We start from the raw sequence: 19,805 nt of genomic DNA, 5'->3' as shown, positions 1-19,805 counted from the left end.
GGGTCGGATACGTTCCTCGATACTTTTCTGTTGCTCGTCTCGATGTCGAGAATTCTTCAAACGTGGRTCTTATTGCCACACCTTGGCCTTGCGTGACTGTGGCGTCCTCGAAAGCGGAGCTCGCGTGCTTTGCAAATAGGAGCCGGCGCACTACCCAACATGTGGATTGATTGTCTGGGGCGTAGTTTGACGGCGTAGACCAAGGGAAGGGTAGGGTAGGTGGAATGGACTGAAAGCGGACTGAGGCTTTCGAGTGGAAAGGCCGAGGGTCACGCAAAGCCGTCGTCCGCTCTGCCACGCCTTCTTCTCTGTCTGATGCTTGAAATGATGTTGTCAGCGGAGACCGGTATGCAGTCGTATGTGGATGTCAATTTCATGGTACAGGGATGGTTGCGTACCCCTAGGTCCCGCCGGGAGGGGTGGAGACGGGTGGAGCGAAGTGGATATGTATTTGGTTTGGTACGGACAGGGCCAGGCTCGGTCGACTACCCTAACACCTCACAAAAACACAGGGCGTTGGGGATAGTGAGGATTGAGAGATTCATTGTTGTCGTTGTTCTCCTGCTCCATCGTCCATCGTCCCTTCACTTTGTCCTTCTTCTGTTCCTGTCTCACTTTCCGCACGATTGCTCGTTTTGATTGACAAAACGCCGCCTGCATCATTCACCCCGCATCGCATCCTCCCAGCACCGCATTCTCTTGCACAAAGCATACACGACTTTCTCTTTTCTCATCCTCTCGCGCGTCCCTGTTCTGCTCTGTGCGCCGGCGTCCATGCAGGCATGTTGAACACCGTTCCTCCCGACTCGGCATACACCGGCGGCTCCGGCTCCGGCACCGGTTCCCGCTCACGTTTGCGCGGACTTTCATACTCATATCTGAGAACCCACCTGCATCGTTCCGACGCCCCTCCACCTGCTCTTCCGCCAGCACTCACGCGATCCTCTTCGTCACCGGGATACACCAGCATCCCATCGTCAGCGGTACCGGGAACGGCACTCGTGAGCGCCACCAGCACGAGCAACGCACGGGGTCTGGCGTCTGCAATACAGATCAGCGAGCCCGGTAGGGTTAGCAACACAATCCCCTCCACCTCGAATCACACCTCCGCTGCTGCTTCAACCACCACCGAGGCTGCAGTGCCGCATACGACCATACACAGTACCGCAGATGAAATGACTCGCAGTCGCAACGTGAGCACCATGCCGACTCCTTTACAGTCCACCGACCAGCAGGTCGTCGAGCCGCTTCCAGCCATAGCATCATTACCTACGGCATCCAGGGATCCGCAGCCCAGCATCCGTTTTATCCCACATGTCGAGGCTCGATCCTCGCGACCATCTCTTCAATTCACCGCCTTATCGCGCACACTCAAGACGCCGACTTCGTTGGTACGCGTGGGCCGCTATTCCGAGCGAGACCAGAACAATACGGCTGCACACGGACAGGACGCGGCCAGCCTACCTGTGGGGTTCAAATCCAAGGTTGTTAGCAGAAGACATTGCGAGTTCTGGTGTACTGCAGGACAGTGGTATATCAAGGACGTCAAGTCTTCTTCCGGCACATTTTTGAATCACGTGAGACTCTCAGCACCGGGTGTGGAGAGCAGACCCTATCCCGTGAACGACGGTGATGTCGTACAGCTGGGAATCGACTTCAAGGGTGGGGAGGAAGTCATCTTCCGTTGTGTGAAAATCCGCGTGGAGTGCAATCGAGGGTGGCAGAAGAGTCTGAACTCTTTCAATACAACCGCCCACAAGAAGCTGTTCAAATCCGCAGGCTTGACCAAGAACGCAAAGGCCGTGCGAGACTCGGATGCAATGTCCATCAACTCTTCCTCGGAATGTTCGATATGTCTCAACCCCGTGGCACCTTGCCAGGCATTATTTGTTGCACCGTGCAGTCATGTGTGGCATTACAAATGCGTGCGAAACCTCATTCACGGGCCGAACTGGCCGAACTTTCTGTGTCCCAATTGCCGATTCGTGGCGGATTTGGAGGCAGACGTCGAGCAGCCGGAAGAAGACGATTCGTGGGAAGTGGCGGCGGGCGAGGAAGACTTACTGCGAGCTGTCGAGGGAAGTGATGGTGGCAGCTTTATTGAAGCAGAGGCGGCGCTGAGTTCACCACTGGTGGTCACCAACGGCAGCGCACATGACAACAACGAGAACGGRTCAGACACTCCTCCCAGGATCAGAAATACACAACGCGTCTCTTCGGACGATGACCTGACGAGACTACTCCGTCAAACCCATCTTGCATCTACCGAGCAGGATGCCAAGACATCTCCTCCACTGCACACAGAGTCAACAGCCTCTCGGACACGACCAATACGGATAGCAAACCGTTCGCAGGCATCATCAGACGACCCAGTGGGTGCAAGATCCACCACTCCGACATCTCACACCCAATTCGCACTCTCAGCGGGAGCACACAATCCACTCGTCGATGGTCCGATGACTCCGCGCAACGATGCGGGTCCCTTTGTTTTTGATGGAAGCGCTGGACGACTAGAGCAACTCGACAGCAGTATTTTGGGGCAGCCTGTGGCTGAGGTCAGTGAGCCTGCCACTCCCGAGGACGGTGCAAGGTGACGCTTTGCATAATGATAGAGAAGACCAAGTTAGGAGTACGGGGTAATGTGTAGATGACTGTTTGATGGATTGGTTTTGTTGGCATGCACGTGCGGGTTGCATATGATATCGTGTCAGTTTAGCGGATGTACGGACGAGGTGATTATGATGTACGAACAGATGAACGATCGACTATTACTGTTTGTATCGCCGTGCGTGTAATAGAGTGAGAGGCTGTGTGATGATAATTACTTGCTCTCAAGACCGTGTTGTGATATTGTAAGGCGCAAGGCGCAGCTACATGGAAGATCCGGCAGGCGAAGCGTTAATGGACATCAAGGTCTGACTGCACATTCTGATAATAGGATAACGATGAAGTAGCGAACGGGCCATTCCTCTATAACACTCTAGATTCGTTCCCTTCAACAGCGACATCTCATGATCTCCCTCGCATTTACCAACTCGTGATATTCTTCAGTATCTCCGCACTACTCTTTACTTGTGGCTCCTTCTCGACTGCCAGAATGAGAGCAGCGTGCTCTTGACTTCTCGGTCTGATAGCTGCTTCAAAGTGGTGCGGATGGCTGACCAGACCAGGGTCAAAGGAAATCGGACATCCTTCCCCCTGTTTGGGTCCAGCAATTTCGAATACCGATAGGACTTTTGCGATTGTCAGAAACACGGACTGTTCTGCCAAAAGCTTTCCGGGACAGATTCTTCGGCCGAATCCAAAGACGAAGTTACGGGGTTCCATCTCTGGGGTGTCTCCGAGATATCTCTCCTAATGAAGAATGCATTAGTACGGGGCGGTGAAATGCGCGGTGATTGTGTGTTTACCGGATTGAATTGGTCCGGCTCAGAATATATGTTTTTGTCGTGGCCCATGGACCTGTTCGAGAGTCAGCCATGCATTGTGCTCTCCTGAAGCACGTCCCTCACCAGGCAGCCGCGATGATGATGGCACCCTCCGGAATGCGATAGCCTGCAAGTGTGGTCTCGGCAGTCATCAAATGTGGTACGCCTTCCGGTACGAATGGATGCCATCGAAGTGATTCCTTGGCAATCGCTTCGATGTATGGCATGGACGGTCGATCACTCAATTCTGGCAGTCTGCCGCTGCCCACGACTCGAGCTATCTCCTCGCGCGCCTTCTCCTGGATTTCTGGATGCCATGTCATTGCCAGAAAGAATGAGGCAATCGCAGAAGCGGACTGTGATGAATCAGTATATAAGCACGATTCAAAGATAGGGGTRACACTCGCTGTATCTGCGCCACCTAGATAAACTGACAGCGCAGTCCACTTGGCGTAAAAGGTTTCCTCCTGCGACATCTTTCCACCCGCTCTCTCGAGCAAGTCCGACACGTACGAGGGTGTATGCTGTCCATCGGCCATCTGTGCTTCAACGAACTTCCACGGCCTGACGGCGCCTTCGTACGCCGTTCGTTTGAACTGTAGTGCTGTTTGCTTGAAAGAAGTTCCTGGGAACCAACTAGGTAGATTCTTGACTGTGTTTTTGAAATGAGCGGACAGCACCTCTCGCAACATCGTCTGTCACTCACGAGCGGGGATCAAATCCACGAGCCATGCGCCTACATTTGCAGCCTCTCCAATCTCTCTGACACAAGTATCGGCCAGCTCCACCAGTGGATCCGAAGAGTCTGTGGCAGCGTTGTAGCCGTAGGTGATCTTCAGTATGATAGCTCCTATCTCTCTGGACGCATTGTTAGGAGGAAAAGTGCTGTCGAAATCAAGCACACATACGTTCGGATGTGATGCAGAAGTGACTCTGGTTGCTTCAAAACACGAAGGAGGAACCTACGAACTTCCAAGTCCTGCATATCTAAAAGTGAGAAGTAAAAGGGTCAGCGATGTCTAAGACAGGTCCAATGCGACCCAAGACCCGGATAGCTCGAGCGACATCTTCAATATACCCTGCATCACTTCTGCCTTACGATTTGCTTACGGTTGAACTTGGTTAGCAACTTATCGGAGCCGAAGACTGAGGCGATTTGCTTGCGCGAGTTGCGATGTTGTGTGCCGTAGGGAATCAACGCAGTGTTTCCCCACCATTGACACCTGCAGAGGCGATGTCAGTGAAATCGACTGCTCTGTGCGAAATGATTTCATCTTACATTTCAGCCAGGAAGGTTGGCTGGGCACGGTCGGCGCTGATTCCCGAATTCTTCTGTAGCAGCTCCACAGCCAAGTCGTAGTCACTGATGATGATCAATGTGGTACCAAAGGTTGTGAGAGCGCCGATGGGACCGTAGAGCTCCTTGAACTTTGCCCAGTGTTCCCAGGTACGACCGCCACTTGGCGGCATGTCTCGAATGTTACCAAGTATTGGTAGGGGAGGAGGTCCTGGTGGAAGCCCCTTTGGCGGTCGTGTAAGTAGTATCAACTTGGCAAGGCATCCTGCTATGACAAGAAGGAGGCCATACTGGATGAAGCTAACAGCAGACATTGCGAGGAAAACTTGATGTGACGGGAGAGCAGGTGAAACACAAAGAGACAAAGTTGCAAGATTAATCAATGGCTATGTCTTCCAAGTAGTCTTGGAGACTGTAGCTGACTGTCGCAGGGGAGCTTACAGCTGAACACACTTGTGTCGCACATGCTATGCAAGCAGCTCCTAGCCTGCAGGATAGAGTGTGCTGTTGCTCCATACTTACAGGCCGAGCATACGTGTGAATAAGAACATGCGTCGCTCTCCTGCGGCTGCAGCGTGTAAGCCCGTCGGATGTCCTTCCGGATAATCACATGGTCACTGCTACTGCAGCAACTGTGCAGTATCGCGAGGCGTGATTCGGGATCATTCTGTTGAACTCATGCTACTCGGGTGTACTGCGTGAATAGGAAACAACCTCCGGCGTCAAGAGATATTTGTAGTGCTTGCGAAGCTGTCTTGCGTCGATAATGATATGCAAGCATTCCAATATTCCCAGGTGTAGGAACGACTCCATCTGCTTTCACCGGACCAAACGATCGGGCTCTGGCCTGCAGCAGCGTTAGCCACGAGCTTTGATGAGACTCGCTTACCGTGCATCAGGTATGCTCAATTCTCCTCAGCTGAACATCATCTGTCCTGTGTGGAGAGAACGCACGCACGTTGAACATCTCCGGTTACACTTGGTGACGACTGCTCCACATTCATCAGTTGGGGTGGGCAGGAGCAAACCGCAGTGCTGGGCAGGGGAAGGGGGAGTACAGCAGCTATGGCGCACTCTTTACAATGCCGCTTCCGAAAGAACAATTCAAATGGCATGATGCCGTCCGCTCCACATGTATCGTAAAGTATGACATGTGCGAGAAGATGTCGAGCGGGAGGGCGAAGTGAGGTCGAAGGAGAACCCAACGTTACACTTCTGTTCGAGTCATGCAAGTGCAAGTGCGGCCCTGGTGTCACAGCTTTCCCAGGTCGCCAACTTTTCATAGATTGGGACCTCAAACAAACTTCTCTCGCGACGCACGCGACCATCCAACACACGACGTGACAATGGACTCTGTGGTTGGATTGACGGTGTGGGTCAAGCTCAAGGATCAGGTCATCGTCTACGGAGTCGTTGAATCCCTCACGCCGGGATCGCATCTGACACTCGCCAATGGTATGAGAACATGGGACTGACGAGCATTTCCACAGCACCAACTGACCATGTGTAGTATTCTTTCCCGCCACGAACTCGCGCGTCGCGCGCTGGGACATTCAAGTGACGGCCATTGTGGACCTGCAGGTGATGCCAGATGGTGGTCCACCGCCGCAAGCAGCAGCTCCACCACCACCGCCGCCATCGACGCACCCAAGCCACCAACAACACCAACAACAGCACATCTTCCCGCAACGGCAGACATCCAATGCGGGTGTTCCGCAATCCCAAGTCCACCAGCAATCCCATTTCGCCCATCAAGCCCCACCACCCGCCCATCATCACCACCCTGCCGTGGAGTTGCCTGCCTTCCGCCATGTTTCCGCCGTGGAAATCCCACCAGCTGCGCCTACTCCGCCGCCCCGGAAACCGGCAGCTTTCATTGATCCCGCGATCGTCAGCTTCGCCAATGCGTCGCCCACGCCCAAGAAGAGCTCCACGCAGCCCGGCCCGCTGGACACACCCGTCAAGTCGATGCTGGCAAGAGCGGCCCAAAATCTTCCTAGCTCTCCCGGATCACCCTTCATCGGCGACATGACTGGCGGCAAGGCCAACGTGCAGAAGCCGACGGCGACGGCGAAGCAACTTAGTGCGATGCCACCCGTTAGCCAGCCCAAGCCTCCAGCTCCCACCGTTGTGGAAGCTCCTGAGAGCAGCATTCAAGACGCTGCACAACCGGACGGCAGCGCGAAAAAGAAGGTGCGGCGGGGACAAAAGTCTAAGAAACAGGCCCCCACTGCCATAGACACGGCCGACCCGCCTGCTGTAATGAACGCGGAGGTATCGCGTAATGGCAATGATATGAATGGCGGCGTGAAGCGAGGCAAGGGTTGGCGTAGTACTCCACTCCTGCAGCCCTCGCCGCAGACTAGCAGTCCATTGGATCAGTCCAACACCAAGAAGAGTCGGAGGAGGGAGAAGGAGGAGCTTGACTTTGCACAGGGCGACACAACCGACATTCAGGACATGGGAGACTTTGACTTTGAGACGGAGCTCAAGAAGTTCGACAAGAAGACTGTCTTCGATGAGATTCGCCAGGGAGATACCACCGCGGACGAGGACCGTCTTGTCAGCCACAATCGCGCACGGCCAGGCACATACGGAGGCAAGAATCTGCACCCAACAGAAAACGTACTCTCTCCCAAGTTGGAGGCCAAGTACAACAGCCATGACCACCTCAACAGCTCTACCAGTGATGCCGACACCGAGCTGAATCTCAACACTGCCAATGGGAGATCCTCCTCAAAACATTCCGTTTCGCGCACCGTCTTCCCACGAACGAAGCCCGCAAGACAGAGCAGCGGACAGCACGTCGGTCTTGGTGTGGAATCGAGACAGCATGGGCTCGCAGCGTCGATCTCGACCGACCGAGCGAGGACCAGGTCGACTGCCTCACTTGTCAGCAGGGCCAAGAAGTCCACCTCTGTGGCGGCCTCCTCTCCACGTCCTGACCGTCCAAACTCCCCACATTCTGCAGTCTCCGCTGCACGCAAGTCGGAATACACACTACCGGAACCATACTTTGGCATCCGGCCGCACTTGGCGGCGTGCCCAACTCTGCTTCCGCGAGCTTTGGCAACATTGGAGGCTGCAACGATCGCCACCTTCGGACTTACTGTCGACGCAATCACGGAGAGCGCAGCACGCGGCATCGCTGAAGCTGCGCTGCAGCTGTCAGAAGAGAGCGGCGTTAGACGGCCATCACGAACAAATACCTTACGTGGAAGCATGAGCATGACATCGAGCGCTGTCCTCGAGAGTAACAGCAGTCCACCGCTTGGAGAGCAACCTACCATCGTTGTGCTCGCAGGAAACCACGCCATCGGCGCTCGTGCACTGGCGGCGGCACGTCATCTGCTTGGCCGCAACATCAAAATCATCGTAGCAGAATCCCTGTTTGAAAGCACCGAGACACAAGATGCACATATCAAGACTCAGGGTACCATCCTCCGTCGTATGGCGCGTGGCGGCGCCAGCCTTAAGCGTGGACTGTGGAAGAAGGCCTCGGCATACATCAAGGCTCTTCCATCGCCACCTACGATCATCATCGATGCGTTATTGGCGGGCGCTACATACGAATCTCTCCTCACACCAGACTCGGGCTATAGCACCAAGGTCCAGGCCGAGACTAGGGACATGATTGATTGGGCGAATCGCTCGCGAGCGTCAGTGCTGAGCATCGGCTGTCCGTCTGGCGTCAGTGGAATTGATGGCTTGGCCACAACGGTCGAAGGAGAGCCACTCGCTGTCCGACCGGCGAAAGTGTTGGCATTGGGCGCGCCTTTCACGGGTCTACTGAAGGCTACGGAAGCCGGAGAGAAGTGGGAAGTCGGCGTGATCGACATTGGCATAAACATTGCATTAAAAAGCGAAGAAGCAGTGGCTTTCGGAAGGCAAGGCTGGCATGTCGATCTGGAATACGTGGGTGGGGAGGCATGATGAGATACCCCTTTTCGAGTTCCTGATGATAAGTTATAAGCGCAAAAATGCACGAAGCGTGCTGATGTGACTGATCCATTCACTCATACTAGTCGGCGGACCGCAGTCTTCACACTCCGAACATGTGTCGGCCACGGTCGTTATGAGATGAGATTAATCAGAAGCGAACGAATCACGAATCAGAGCGTAGATCTTGTGATGCGAGATTTTGGGGTTGTAACCGTGATGGCCAGCAACCCGGCATATTGCAACTTTGTGCAATCACCGTGGTGGGTGTCTGTCCATCATTATTCTCCATCCAGGTCATTGTTCTCTTTAGTTCTTTGTGGATATACACACACCTTAAGATGTAAGTTTATCTTCCGTTCGAACTATGATTTGCCTTTCTCCATCGTGTGCTATATCTTTTCAATTGCGAACCGCCGCCCTGTGACTATTGCGGCTCTCCGAAGGTGCTCGAGGCACTCTGCTGGTCAGCTACGAGCTGGCGCTACAAAAGCCATTCCTTGACAGCAGACTCCTCTCGCATCCATCTATCCAATCACGGTGCCCAATATCTAAACAAGAACCCACGGAATGGCCATTTCGCCGGCCCTGGAGACCTCACCCTTCGGTCGACTCTCCACCGAGTTGCGCCTTATGATATGGGAATTCGCATTGCACAGAGAGGACGGCGTTCGGTTCAATCACCGCGCAGCGAGCYACGCAAGGAATGAAAAATCCAACGGGAATACATCATCAGAAACCACAACAGACGGCCTTGAGTTATCTGTATATCCATTGGATGATGAACCACTCACTGCGGAGAGAAGTCCTTCAATCATGTCCCTAGCACAAACCTGCAAACAGATCCGTTACGAAGCCACGCCCGTCTTCCTCGAGATGAACTCATTCCACGCACTCTGTCCCATCTTCGATAATTCCAAAGGACATGGCGAGATCTGTCCTGAGGCCACCCGATGCAATCAACAACAACTCCAATCATGGCTCCAAATTTTACACAACGACGATGAGAGTTGGCCATCACGAATCAGACGCCTCACTATCGACCTCGGAGTTTGGCGTATCTGTGGCTGCAAGTCCTCCTCTCAAAGTTTCGTGGACGCAGTAACGGGATTCTCCGCCGTGTTCCCTCCGCTGAGGAATAGGATATTGAGAGTCCAATTCCAGGTTCAGTGGCGGGCGATCTGTCCCTGTTGCGAGAGTGATACGAATGATGAGAGTGTGTGGCCTTTGGCTTTTGAACTTGAAAGGGGAAATCATGACAAGTTCTTTGAGGCTGTGATGGAAGTGTGTCAGGGGAGGGCGAGTTGGATTCTTGAGAAGGCGGGACTCTGTGGGAGGACGAGGATGGCTTGGTTGGTGCAGCTTGAGAGAGCTAGTGGAAGGTTGGTGGAGATTTTCAGGTTGTTGGAGAGGAGTGGGAGGGAGTGGGAGGGTTGTGAAGATGTGGTTGAAGAGGTGGAGGTGGAGACAGCCTCGGAGTGATGACGTATCTAATGAGACGTTTGGTAGCAGATGCACATGTGAATTGAAGTCAGATTGACGAGACAGTGTTTGGTGAGATGACAGTGAATTGATGGCTACTTTGGGAGGGTAAGCAGCGAAATTATGCTGAGTGGTAACACGCTTTCTCACAAGCGATGATACCGGTCTCTGTTGTGTTTCTTCCTATAGCTTTTGCTGGTTTTCTCGAGTTCTGGCAATCTAGATGTCCTATTGTTCACATGCTTGAAGAGCAGAGAGTAGCGTTGACATACAATCCCATAAGCCTAAACAACTTACTTCATGCACCAACATGAGAAGAAGTGAAGACTGCATTCCGACAAGTGAGTGCAGGTTTACCTGAATTCCAATCATTCACCCACATAATCCCCGCTTGCCCCAATCCGGCAAGGCTCTCCTCGCCCTTCCTCGCCAAATGGACGTCTTCCGCTTCACTTGCAACGACAACATTGCACCAACCATGAGATTTCTCTCGCGCCTCTGCGACCAGCAGCGGTGCGCGACGAGAATGGCCTCCACAAGCCTCGACACAGACCTTCCTTTAGGCAGAAGCATCGAGGAACCATTCGCCACGCCAGCCGTGTTATGTCGCACATGTAGCAACTCACTTTGTGAAGAGCATGGGACTGTCAGTCAGAACAAACGCTGCGCAGTCGCCCTAACGGACAACGTCAACGACGAGGCGGATCTCTGGTGCCACTTTCTTGCTAGCACTAGCGAAACTGTCGGACCGTATGCCTTCCTTCGCCTCGTCGTCACCCTCGCCAGTGGAAAGAGATCACTCTGTACTTTCGATCAAGATCAACGAGCAGAGAGATCAGACAAACATGCAACTTGCAAGCTCCAAAGACGAGCCAAGATCGAAAATCTCAGAGCTGTCTCAGACTCACACGCCGCAAGACCAACCACCCACCTACGCAGGAAGTCCAGAATGGGAGATCTTCGAGCTGTCGCGGTAGCACACAGTCTTGATCGGCAGCAGATGTCCATAATCGACATCTCGACCGTCGACCTTACGATCCACACGGCCAATGATCGCACAACTAACACCACGATTCCCAAGAGCCTGAAATGCGAGAGGCAACATCGTCCCACTCGTAGATACAGCACGCAAGTCCATGAGAAGGTTTGCGACGTCTGCACGGAGGGCTATGTGCCAAGCGGCATGCAATGGATCAATTGGAAAGCGGTGCGTATGCCGAATAAGCCAGGCGTGTCGGCAACGTTTACTAATGAGTTCATCTGCTGTAGGCTGGCCTATTCTGTCCGAAGTGTGTCGGGAAGGCTTTCACGGACATTATCGCCGAGGAGGAACAGTACGACGAGGACGGGATCCCGAAGTCAGGAGCTTATGAAATCAGCGAAGACTAGCCCTTTGAGTAGGCTTGGAGTTCTTCTTCACGCATGGATGCGGGTCATCCAGGATGATGGAGAGGTGCAGCCGAGAGTTCAGAGCTGGCTACCTTGTCAAGCCTTCACCATAAGAAATACCACTGAGTAGGACTTCAACGTTGGAAGTCGCTCCGTTGTTTCCTCAATCACAGGCTTACCGCAGTGATACGCGAGCGATACGCGGACACTATCAGCAAGTACTCGAGAGCAGGAAGCGATGGTGCCGGTGTACTTCTGTATTTCTCTGCCAGATTTCATGCTGCTTAGTTAGTATATTCGTATTTCGGTTCTTCGTGCCACAGCAATCTTGACTCAAGCTTGACGCTTCTTGGCTTTCCGAACAGCCAAGATTGCATCTAAGCAAAGAAGCTTTGGGTTGACACAAGTATGCAAACCAGWGTCATCCGATGTAGAAGGAGGTAGGGGTCGGCGCGTGTTTCTGTCACTAATAAGGTGCTATACATGAAAGTACTTGGGGCGTGCGAAAGTTCGGCTTTGCKATGGTGTAGGTAGTGAGCGGGAAAGTGTCACCTGCAATGTCCTTCGCAGCCCAAGGTATCACAGGTCAATGAGCCCAGGAACAACAAGTTTTTCTCGCTCAGGGCTGCCAACGCAAGACGCATCTGTCTGTCGGAGACCGGAGACCGTGGAGTCGGATGGAGTAGGAAGCACCTGTTTGTGGGTACGAAATGTACATGCAGGGCTCACAGGCCCCCGCGGAGTGAATCGGATTAGGCAGCTTAGCCTTTTACTAGCGTCAGCAACATCCATGCATCTGGGCTCGGCTCGGAGTCGGTGGATCCTCACTTTGACTACATCCACCCAGGCGTGACTCGCTGTCACCGATGAACATTCACTCAGTGCCGGCTACATCTACTCACCTCCACTCCGCGCCGAGTCCCTACGCCGCTGCGCATTCAATGCAGCCTCCCTGAGACTCGAGCCTCTCTCGGCGCCCTGCGCGCGCTTCACTCTTCACGGCCTCCGCGACTCGAGAATGGGATCCGATGTACGGCTTATTGCCCGCCAACTCTGGAACTTGCCCTCGTCCACCACAGCTCTCCAAGCCCACTGCACTCCGATCACCCTCCCGTCACAAGGCATCTTACAGCTGGCCGATGCGGTCATTACACTCACCACCGATGTCATCTTCCAGCCCGAATGCACGGCCACCGTGTCTGGCGATGTTGTCCCCGTGGCCAACCTGCGCGACCCCTTCTACGCCTCCACAATTCCCATGGTATACGTGATCGCCGCGACGACAGTTATTGCATGGGTTCTGGTGGTCATGTTGACTATTGCTTCTCGCACTTCCTACTTGGGCGCACCGCACGCGGCACCCGCCTTCAGCAACGGGCACGGAATTATAGGTGGCGCAAATGGGGGGAACTCAGGTCTTTCAGGAGCGGGATCGCGACCATGGCTGCAGAAAGTCGCAGCGCTGGCCGTGGCCATTTCCCTCACTATTGCGACGGCCGACACGCTGGAGGTGGCCGAGAGACAGTACGCTCAGGGAATCATGGATGCGCCTGCGCTTCGCCGAGAGGTCCTGGGATCGGTAGAAATCCGTGTTACGCGAGTGGTCTCTGACGTTTTCCTCTGGCTGGCTCAAGTACAAACACTCGTTCGCTTGTTCCCACGACACAAGGAAAAAGTGCTCATAAAATGGATTGGTTTCGTGCTTATTGTGTTTGACTCGGTCTTCTCCTGTCTGAACTCTTTCCTCATCAACGGGGATGCCAAAGGACGGAACTTTGTGGATGCGATCCCGGCATTATCCTACTTGTTTGAACTCGCCCTGGGACTGCTGTACGCCGCTTGGGTTATGTACTATTCGCTAACGAAACGCCGCTACGCTTTCTACCACCCGAAGATGCGTAATATCCTGCTGATCGCGATCTTATCACTGGTGTCAATTCTCACGCCAGTGGTCTTTTTCATTACGGATGTTTCCAACCAGGATGTGGCAGGCTGGGGAGACTACTTTCGATGGGTCGGCGCGGCAGCTGCAAGTGTGGTGGTCTGGGAATGGGTAGAGCGAATTGAGGCCTTGGAACACGACGACAAGAAAGACGGCATACTTGGAAGAGAGGTGTTCGACGGCGACGAAATGCTAGATGTCGTGCCCAGTGGTGGCGACGAAGCAGCATGGACTCAAAGTCGAAATTTGAGGCGCAATTTCAGAAGATATAGACGGGATGATGACAACCAAGGAGGAGGCAATCGGTCGAGCATGATGGAGAATGGCTTTAACAATGTCGCCCAGCGCTTCCGGTCCAAACACCAGCAGTCGCCGCAACACTATCCCCTCGGCCGAGCACATACTGGCTCTGCACYTCCCAATAACGACCAGGGACAGAGCGCCTCTCWCACGAGCAACGAGAATCAGCAGTCCGTAATGATTGGCGGTCCCACTCCCCCTGCTCCAGCCGTGAGCCCCGTAAACAGAGCGGATACAACAAGCGCCGCAAGTACAGTCTATGTTGTTCGTTATCACCCCATGGCCGATGTTGCAGCCCCAATCAGGCGAAGGGCGGCCACAAATCGCAGCACCAAMGGCAAAAATCGCAAGGGCAATGCRACCTCAGAAAAAGAGTTTGGCGATGCCGAGGACGTTGGTCACCATCGCGAACAAAACAAATGGCACCAAGTGTCAAATCCATTCAAGCGAAAGCGAACATCTCCCCCACAAGAAGTGCAGCGGGCGAGAGCTGCTGCCACTGAGCAGACATCTAACACAACTCACTTTTCCAAGTGGGATGTAAAATCGCGGCTGGGTGTCCTCGCGGCCGAGACTGGGGACCGAATTCGCGACAGAAACGCTGCTCGTACACAGCATATCGAACCGACTCCAGTGACCATCATCCCGGCACAACCTCGAGGTGCCCGGACTTGGACACCGGCGCCAACCGACGGCGACGTCCCAACCATTCAGACGCCGGCGGTAAACACCACGAGCGACTCCCCAGACGTGGCAAACGCAACGAGGAACTGGGCTGGCGAATCGACACGTGCAAGACCATCACCGCCTGTGCTACAGCTCAGCAGAAATGGTCCGCCACGGGCGGACGATGTAAGTCCAGTAGCAGGCAGGCAGCGAGGAACCGTCATAATTGCTGCGCCACGCCGATTTTCACCTTCAGATCGAAGTCAACCTGAAAGCGGACTGAGCAGCTCAAGTACACCAGCAGAAGACGGGAATAGAGCTTCACCACCCACGGATAGGTTGTAGAGCATCGGAATTTGGCACAAAAGCCTTGGATTGTTATTTAGCGCGGCGCTGGTGGTGTTGAATTGGGTGGCTGTTTAGAAAATCACATTGCATGCTGCAAGCAGGACGAACATTGACGATTAGAAGCTGTAAATAACACAATTGAAGACATTGCATAATTCCACGGCGCGAGTTGGGCGGCAACCGCTCCGCCAAGCGCTGAGCTCGTCCAAGCTTGGAGTTCTTAGGCTGGCAGAGTACATCATGTACTTCCCAGCATCATCTGCATTCAAGCCTGACTTGCCATCCACCCGTTCGATCGACTACGTTGCTTGACCGCTCTTCCAATCGATTGTTTGGGGCCGGGTTGCCTGCATCACATCTGCATTTCCTTGTTGCAGCGGCTTCTCCACCTCGAGATCCCTGCCTGACAGCTTGATCGCGATGAGCTTGTTCGGAGACGACGACKCGCCTGCACGGCCAAAGTCATCTCTCTTTGACGATGGTCCCGGAACGCCCAGCAAGACTACATCTTCAATCTTTCAAGACGAAGTCGACCAAACCACGGACTCGTCGCCCTGGGGATTCACGCCCAAAAAGAGCCCGGGCAAAGCAAGAGGAAGCTTGGTCAAGTCGCTGTTGGCGGATGTGGACGTTCCTGACTTGTACATCGATGCTTTTGACGACTTACAAGCGGCGGGGGTTGTCAAAGCGCATGACTGTCAGCAACTGCTCAAAGACTCTGGTGTGAATGCGGCGGATCGAGAACGGATTTGGAGTGTAGTGACGAGTGGCGGCGAAACTGCAGTGCTCGGAAGAGGCGAGTTCAACGTTCTTCTTGCTCTGGTTGGTCTTGCGCAAGAGGGAGAGGAGCAGCTTGGATTGGATGAAGTGGACGAAAGACGACGGAAGTTGCCACTACCTGTCCTATCAGCTGCGCAGCAAAAGTCGCAGTCGAAGGCACCTTTCAAGGCGGCACAAATGCCACAACCCAGCGATGTACAGACTGGAGCGCAAGCCACGCCGGCCAAGCCAACTTCCAGTCCTCGCAAGCCATCATTTGGAGCTGGATTTGGAGAGAGCGACCCGTGGGCAAGCCCAGCTCTGCACAAACATCACCAGCATAGCAACGGTATAGGAGCAGCTCAACGGACCACGAGCACCTTTACGACCACCAGTAATTTAGAGCCGTCGGAGACAATTGATACTTATGGCAATGGCCAGGTTGCTAGCAGCGTTGGCACTAGCAGCTGGGGAGCTTCTGCTGCGTTCCCTGCCGATATTCCACAGGGATTCGGAGACGCGAGTCCAGCTGGCGATGGTTTTGGAAGCGGAGGAAATTCCTCTGCCACACCCCGACGGCCGCAGCAGCCTCGTATCAGCACTACCCAGGGCGCAGAGGAGCTCGTCACCGTGAACCTGCTTGAGGAGAAAGAGGGCATGTTCATGTTTCAACATCGCAACTATGAGGTTGCCTCCGTTCGACGCAACAGCAAGGTAATACGACGATACAGCGACTTTGTTTGGCTGCTCGACTGCCTACACAAGCGCYATCCCTTCAGACAGCTCCCGCTACTGCCTCCCAAAAGAGTGTCAATAAACGGGAACCATATCGCATCTGATTCGGCCTTCGTGGAGAAGCGGAGAAGGGGTCTGGTTCGATTCTCGAATGCGCTTGTGCGCCATCCAATACTGCGAGAAGAGCAGCTTGTGGTGATGTTCTTGACTGTCCCTACGGTAGATGCATGTCTTCATATCATGATTGCGAGCACTGGCTGATGTAACATGCAGGAGCTAGCGGTGTGGAGAAAGCAGGCCACTATCAGTGTTCAAGAGGAGTTTGTTGGCCGATCCCTTCCACCTACTCTCGAAGACAGCTTGCCACAGAACTTGCAGGACACCTTCGATACGGTTCGRTCTGGAGTGAGGAGAAGTGCAGACCTGTACATCAATCTTTGCGGCGTGATTGAGAGACTGTGCAAACGAAAAGAAGCTCTTGCCGGCGAGTATGGTCGGCTGAACCTGAACCTCATCAGTCTCAGCGAGGCAAGCAGTGACACCTATGCTATTGACCWAAATGATATTCCGCTCCTCAACGAGGGCRTCAACGGCACAGCGAAACATGTTGAGACCTCGAAGGGCCTAGTCGATGATGAAGCACGAGCCTGGGATCAAGGAGTTCTTGAAGACGCCAAGACGATGCGAGACTGCCTGGTCAGTATGCGGGACATGTTTGATCGTCGGGACCGCTATGCACGGGACAATATTCCACAGCTAGAGCGGAAGATCCAGGCCAATGAGCAGAAGTTGCAAAACATTCGAGCCAAAGGAGATGCTGCCAAGCCTGGTGAAGCAGACAAAGTGGCCAGCGCCATAACCGCGGTGAGTATATGTCAGAGGGTTCTGGTGCATCATGAGCTAATGAATGAGCGCTATAGGACAAACAATCTATCGTCACGCAGCACGCGCGCGGCGTGTTCATCAAGGAGTGTATCAGGGACGAGTTACTGTATTTCCAGCATAGCCAGTATCGCATTTCCCGGCTCCATCAGGATTGGGCACAGGAGCGAGTGAAGTATGCTGAGTTGCAGGCGGACAACTTTCGGGGCTTGGTCGATGCGGTCGAGAATATGCCCGTCGGGGAGTGAGTGATGCAATGCCATGAATCCGCAAGAGGTCTCTAGCTAGCATCTGTACATTTGGAGCAGCATATGAACATTTTTCGTGCGTTGGCAAGCAAGGCAGGCGCGCTTTGACCACACGAGTTCTCGTCGCTCCTGACCCGCCGCGTGTGAATGGGGACGCATGACCCTTCTTCACTGCTGCCTTCCACGCCGAGCCATCCATTCACGTTCACATCCATCTCCTGCTAGATTGTTGCTCAACAAACATCTGCAGACTTGACATCTTCAGGTTCTTCGCTCGCTTCTGTACCAACAAAGTCYATCACTCAGCGCGCCAGGGAAGTTTGCATACACCATGCCGAAACGCAAGGTTGTCGAAGAGGCTCCAACGGCGGCGGTGCCAGCGACTCCCAAGAAGAGGGCCAGAAAGACGGGGGTGAAGGGGAAGAAACATGAAGGTCAGTCAGTGTTTCATCAGTTGGTCGTTCATGACAGTCCAAGCTCCAATTTGTGCGACTGCGGGGTCCGAACGACAAGATCCTCCTACGTCGTCACCTTTGCGGATGTTCAATCTGCCACCAATATTTGCACTACCAGAGCACCACTCGTTCATCATTCTCACACTCCAGCGCACATGATATCCACGTGCTAGACGACTCTTCTATCTGGCCGTGCAGCATCACCATTCGCCGCGGTCTCTGTCCACAAACTGACATCACAATGCCGCCAGCATATACCTCCCAGCAGACCAAGGCCATCTCCGATTTCGTCAGTGTCACGCAGGCCAACACCACCACCGCCGCAAAGATTCTCAAACAGCACAACTGGAACGTTGGCGCTGCAGCAAACGCGTAAGTTTATATTGCCCTTCACATTTCGGGCAACCGCGCGACAGTCCACAGCACTCGAGGGAGATCGAACAGGGATGCGGCTTCGCAGAGCGCGGCTCATCCACCTGCCTTTGTCAACTTGCTTCAATCCCCCTCAACACCCCACTACTTTAATCTCACCAGAGCTGACATGGGCTTTGTCTTCAGTTACTTCAACAATCCCACCGGCGGCTCCAACCCACTTCGCACCTCCCTTAGCAAAACCTTTGACAAATACCGCGATGATCCAAAAAACACTCCAGATGAGATCGGGGTCGAAGGCACTGGCACCTTGTTGCAAGAGCTAGACATCGAAGTGGCCGACGTTGCCGCCCTCGTCTTCTCTGAACTGGTACAGTCACCTTCACTGGGCACGATCACGCGGGATGGCTTCGTAGATGGATTTTCGGACGTCGGTGTGGATAGCTTGCCGAAGATGCGAAACATTGTTTTGCAACGCAGATCGCAATTGCCCACAGATAAGGAGGTGTTCAAAAGGGTGTACAACCACACATTTGTGCTCGCGTTGCAGGAGAAGCAAAAGGGACTTTCGATGGAAATGGCGATGGAATTTTGGAAGGTGCTATTCGAAAAGCCCGCATTTGAGTGGCGGACGGCGTCGACGCCCTGGCTGGACTGGTGGTTCGAGTTCTACGAGTCCAAGGTCAAGAAGGCCGTCAACAAAGACTTGTGGAAGCAAATCCTCAACTTTGCGCAGGAGACCATGAAGGACGATACCTTGAGCTTCTGGACCGAGGAAAGCAGCTGGCCGAGTGTGATTGACGAGTTTGTGGAGTGGGTGAAGACCGAGAAGCGGCCTGGTGGTGATGCAATGGAGATCTCTTAGGAAGCAGAACTGGCACTGCGATCACTACAGCGTGAACCAACACGTTAGCGAAAGGTCGCAATATGATGCCGGAGGCATGATTGTTGCTTTGATGCATTTGTTACTTAGCGAAGCGGAGCAATAACGGCGGAAGCGTGATTATTCGTTCACTGTTTTCATCCTGGAGCATGGAACAGCGTTGCTCACAAGAGCTTCATTCACTGCAGGGATGGGCTTAGCTAAGGCCGGATCTTGACTTCAGTTCCGAGATCGCTGGAGAATCAATATGATTATGTTCCCTAGGCGTTCACTCGGACATGAGCTGCGTACATGACAGGCTACAAAAAAAAGAGATCTTCTTCGTTGTCTGCATTCGGCGCTTTTGTAGTGTGATCAGGAAGACCCCTGACCAATCATGAAACGTGTAGCGACAACATGCTGCTTAACACGCTGACCTTGGTCTGCTCGCTAGTGTCATGCTTCTGTTGTTGAACAGTGATGGTGTGCAAGCGGTGTATTTGAAGAGGGCGTGCGCGCCTTCCCGCGAGAAACCCTTCCGCCTTTTTCACAGAGAAGACAACAACTACATGTTCATGACATACTCCATCGCCAATCTTTGAAGGAGCCGGCACTGCAGTACTTACCTATACTTCCATGCTAGACTTTTGAGTCTCGAAGCCCATTTCATTTCCGCGCCAAGCAGTGAGACATATGAAGAA

The 19,805-nt window shown here is 53.7% G+C and overlaps 8 protein-coding genes; 7 read left to right on the top strand and 1 right to left on the bottom strand.

Annotated features, from left to right (window-relative positions):
- Positions 1–782: 782 nt before the first annotated feature.
- On the top strand, positions 783–2,594 carry RCC_04965 (related to protein dma1; the record flags this gene model as incomplete). Its single annotated transcript, XM_023770241.1, has 1 exon — positions 783–2,594. The coding sequence occupies one exon, from the start codon at positions 783–785 to the stop codon at positions 2,592–2,594; it is 1,812 nt and encodes a 603-aa protein (XP_023626009.1).
- A 433-nt stretch (positions 2,595–3,027) lies between these two features.
- On the bottom strand, positions 3,028–5,039 carry RCC_04964 (related to cytochrome P450 CYP2 subfamily; the record flags this gene model as incomplete). XM_023770240.1 has 8 exons in its annotated part: positions 3,028–3,354; positions 3,411–3,462; positions 3,513–3,784; positions 3,836–4,080; positions 4,135–4,286; positions 4,337–4,415; positions 4,539–4,651; positions 4,708–5,039. The coding sequence occupies 8 exons, from the start codon at positions 5,037–5,039 to the stop codon at positions 3,028–3,030; spliced, it is 1,572 nt and encodes a 523-aa protein (XP_023626008.1).
- Positions 5,040–6,071: 1,032 nt separating this feature from the next.
- RCC_04963 (uncharacterized protein) lies at positions 6,072–8,658 on the top strand (the record flags this gene model as incomplete). XM_023770239.1 has 2 exons in its annotated part: positions 6,072–6,180; positions 6,236–8,658. 2 exons carry the CDS (start codon positions 6,072–6,074, stop codon positions 8,656–8,658), a joined length of 2,532 nt encoding a protein of 843 aa, XP_023626007.1.
- A 576-nt stretch (positions 8,659–9,234) lies between these two features.
- On the top strand, positions 9,235–10,146 carry RCC_04962 (uncharacterized protein; the record flags this gene model as incomplete). Its single annotated transcript, XM_023770238.1, has 1 exon — positions 9,235–10,146. One exon carries the CDS (start codon positions 9,235–9,237, stop codon positions 10,144–10,146), a length of 912 nt encoding a protein of 303 aa, XP_023626006.1.
- A 949-nt stretch (positions 10,147–11,095) lies between these two features.
- RCC_04961 (uncharacterized protein) lies at positions 11,096–11,535 on the top strand (the record flags this gene model as incomplete). XM_023770237.1 has 2 exons in its annotated part: positions 11,096–11,353; positions 11,416–11,535. 2 exons carry the CDS (start codon positions 11,096–11,098, stop codon positions 11,533–11,535), a joined length of 378 nt encoding a protein of 125 aa, XP_023626005.1.
- A 1,018-nt stretch (positions 11,536–12,553) lies between these two features.
- RCC_04960 (related to pH-response regulator protein palH/RIM21) lies at positions 12,554–14,788 on the top strand (the record flags this gene model as incomplete). Its single annotated transcript, XM_023770236.1, has 1 exon — positions 12,554–14,788. One exon carries the CDS (start codon positions 12,554–12,556, stop codon positions 14,786–14,788), a length of 2,235 nt encoding a protein of 744 aa, XP_023626004.1.
- A 423-nt stretch (positions 14,789–15,211) lies between these two features.
- RCC_04959 (related to Sorting nexin mvp1) lies at positions 15,212–17,415 on the top strand (the record flags this gene model as incomplete). XM_023770235.1 has 3 exons in its annotated part: positions 15,212–16,504; positions 16,559–17,149; positions 17,206–17,415. The coding sequence occupies 3 exons, from the start codon at positions 15,212–15,214 to the stop codon at positions 17,413–17,415; spliced, it is 2,094 nt and encodes a 697-aa protein (XP_023626003.1).
- Positions 17,416–17,746: 331 nt separating this feature from the next.
- RCC_04958 (related to defective in cullin neddylation protein 1) lies at positions 17,747–19,107 on the top strand (the record flags this gene model as incomplete). XM_023770234.1 has 3 exons in its annotated part: positions 17,747–17,849; positions 18,122–18,242; positions 18,429–19,107. The coding sequence occupies 3 exons, from the start codon at positions 17,747–17,749 to the stop codon at positions 19,105–19,107; spliced, it is 903 nt and encodes a 300-aa protein (XP_023626002.1).
- Between the last annotated feature and the right edge of the window lie 698 nt (positions 19,108–19,805).

Source organism: Ramularia collo-cygni (genome assembly GCF_900074925.1).
Source record: "Ramularia collo-cygni strain URUG2 genome assembly, contig: RCC_scaffold06, whole genome shotgun sequence".
Lineage (NCBI taxonomy): Eukaryota > Fungi > Ascomycota > Dothideomycetes > Mycosphaerellales > Mycosphaerellaceae > Ramularia > Ramularia collo-cygni.
Note: the sequence above shows the minus strand (reverse complement) of the source record. Positions and strands in the feature narration are given on the sequence as shown.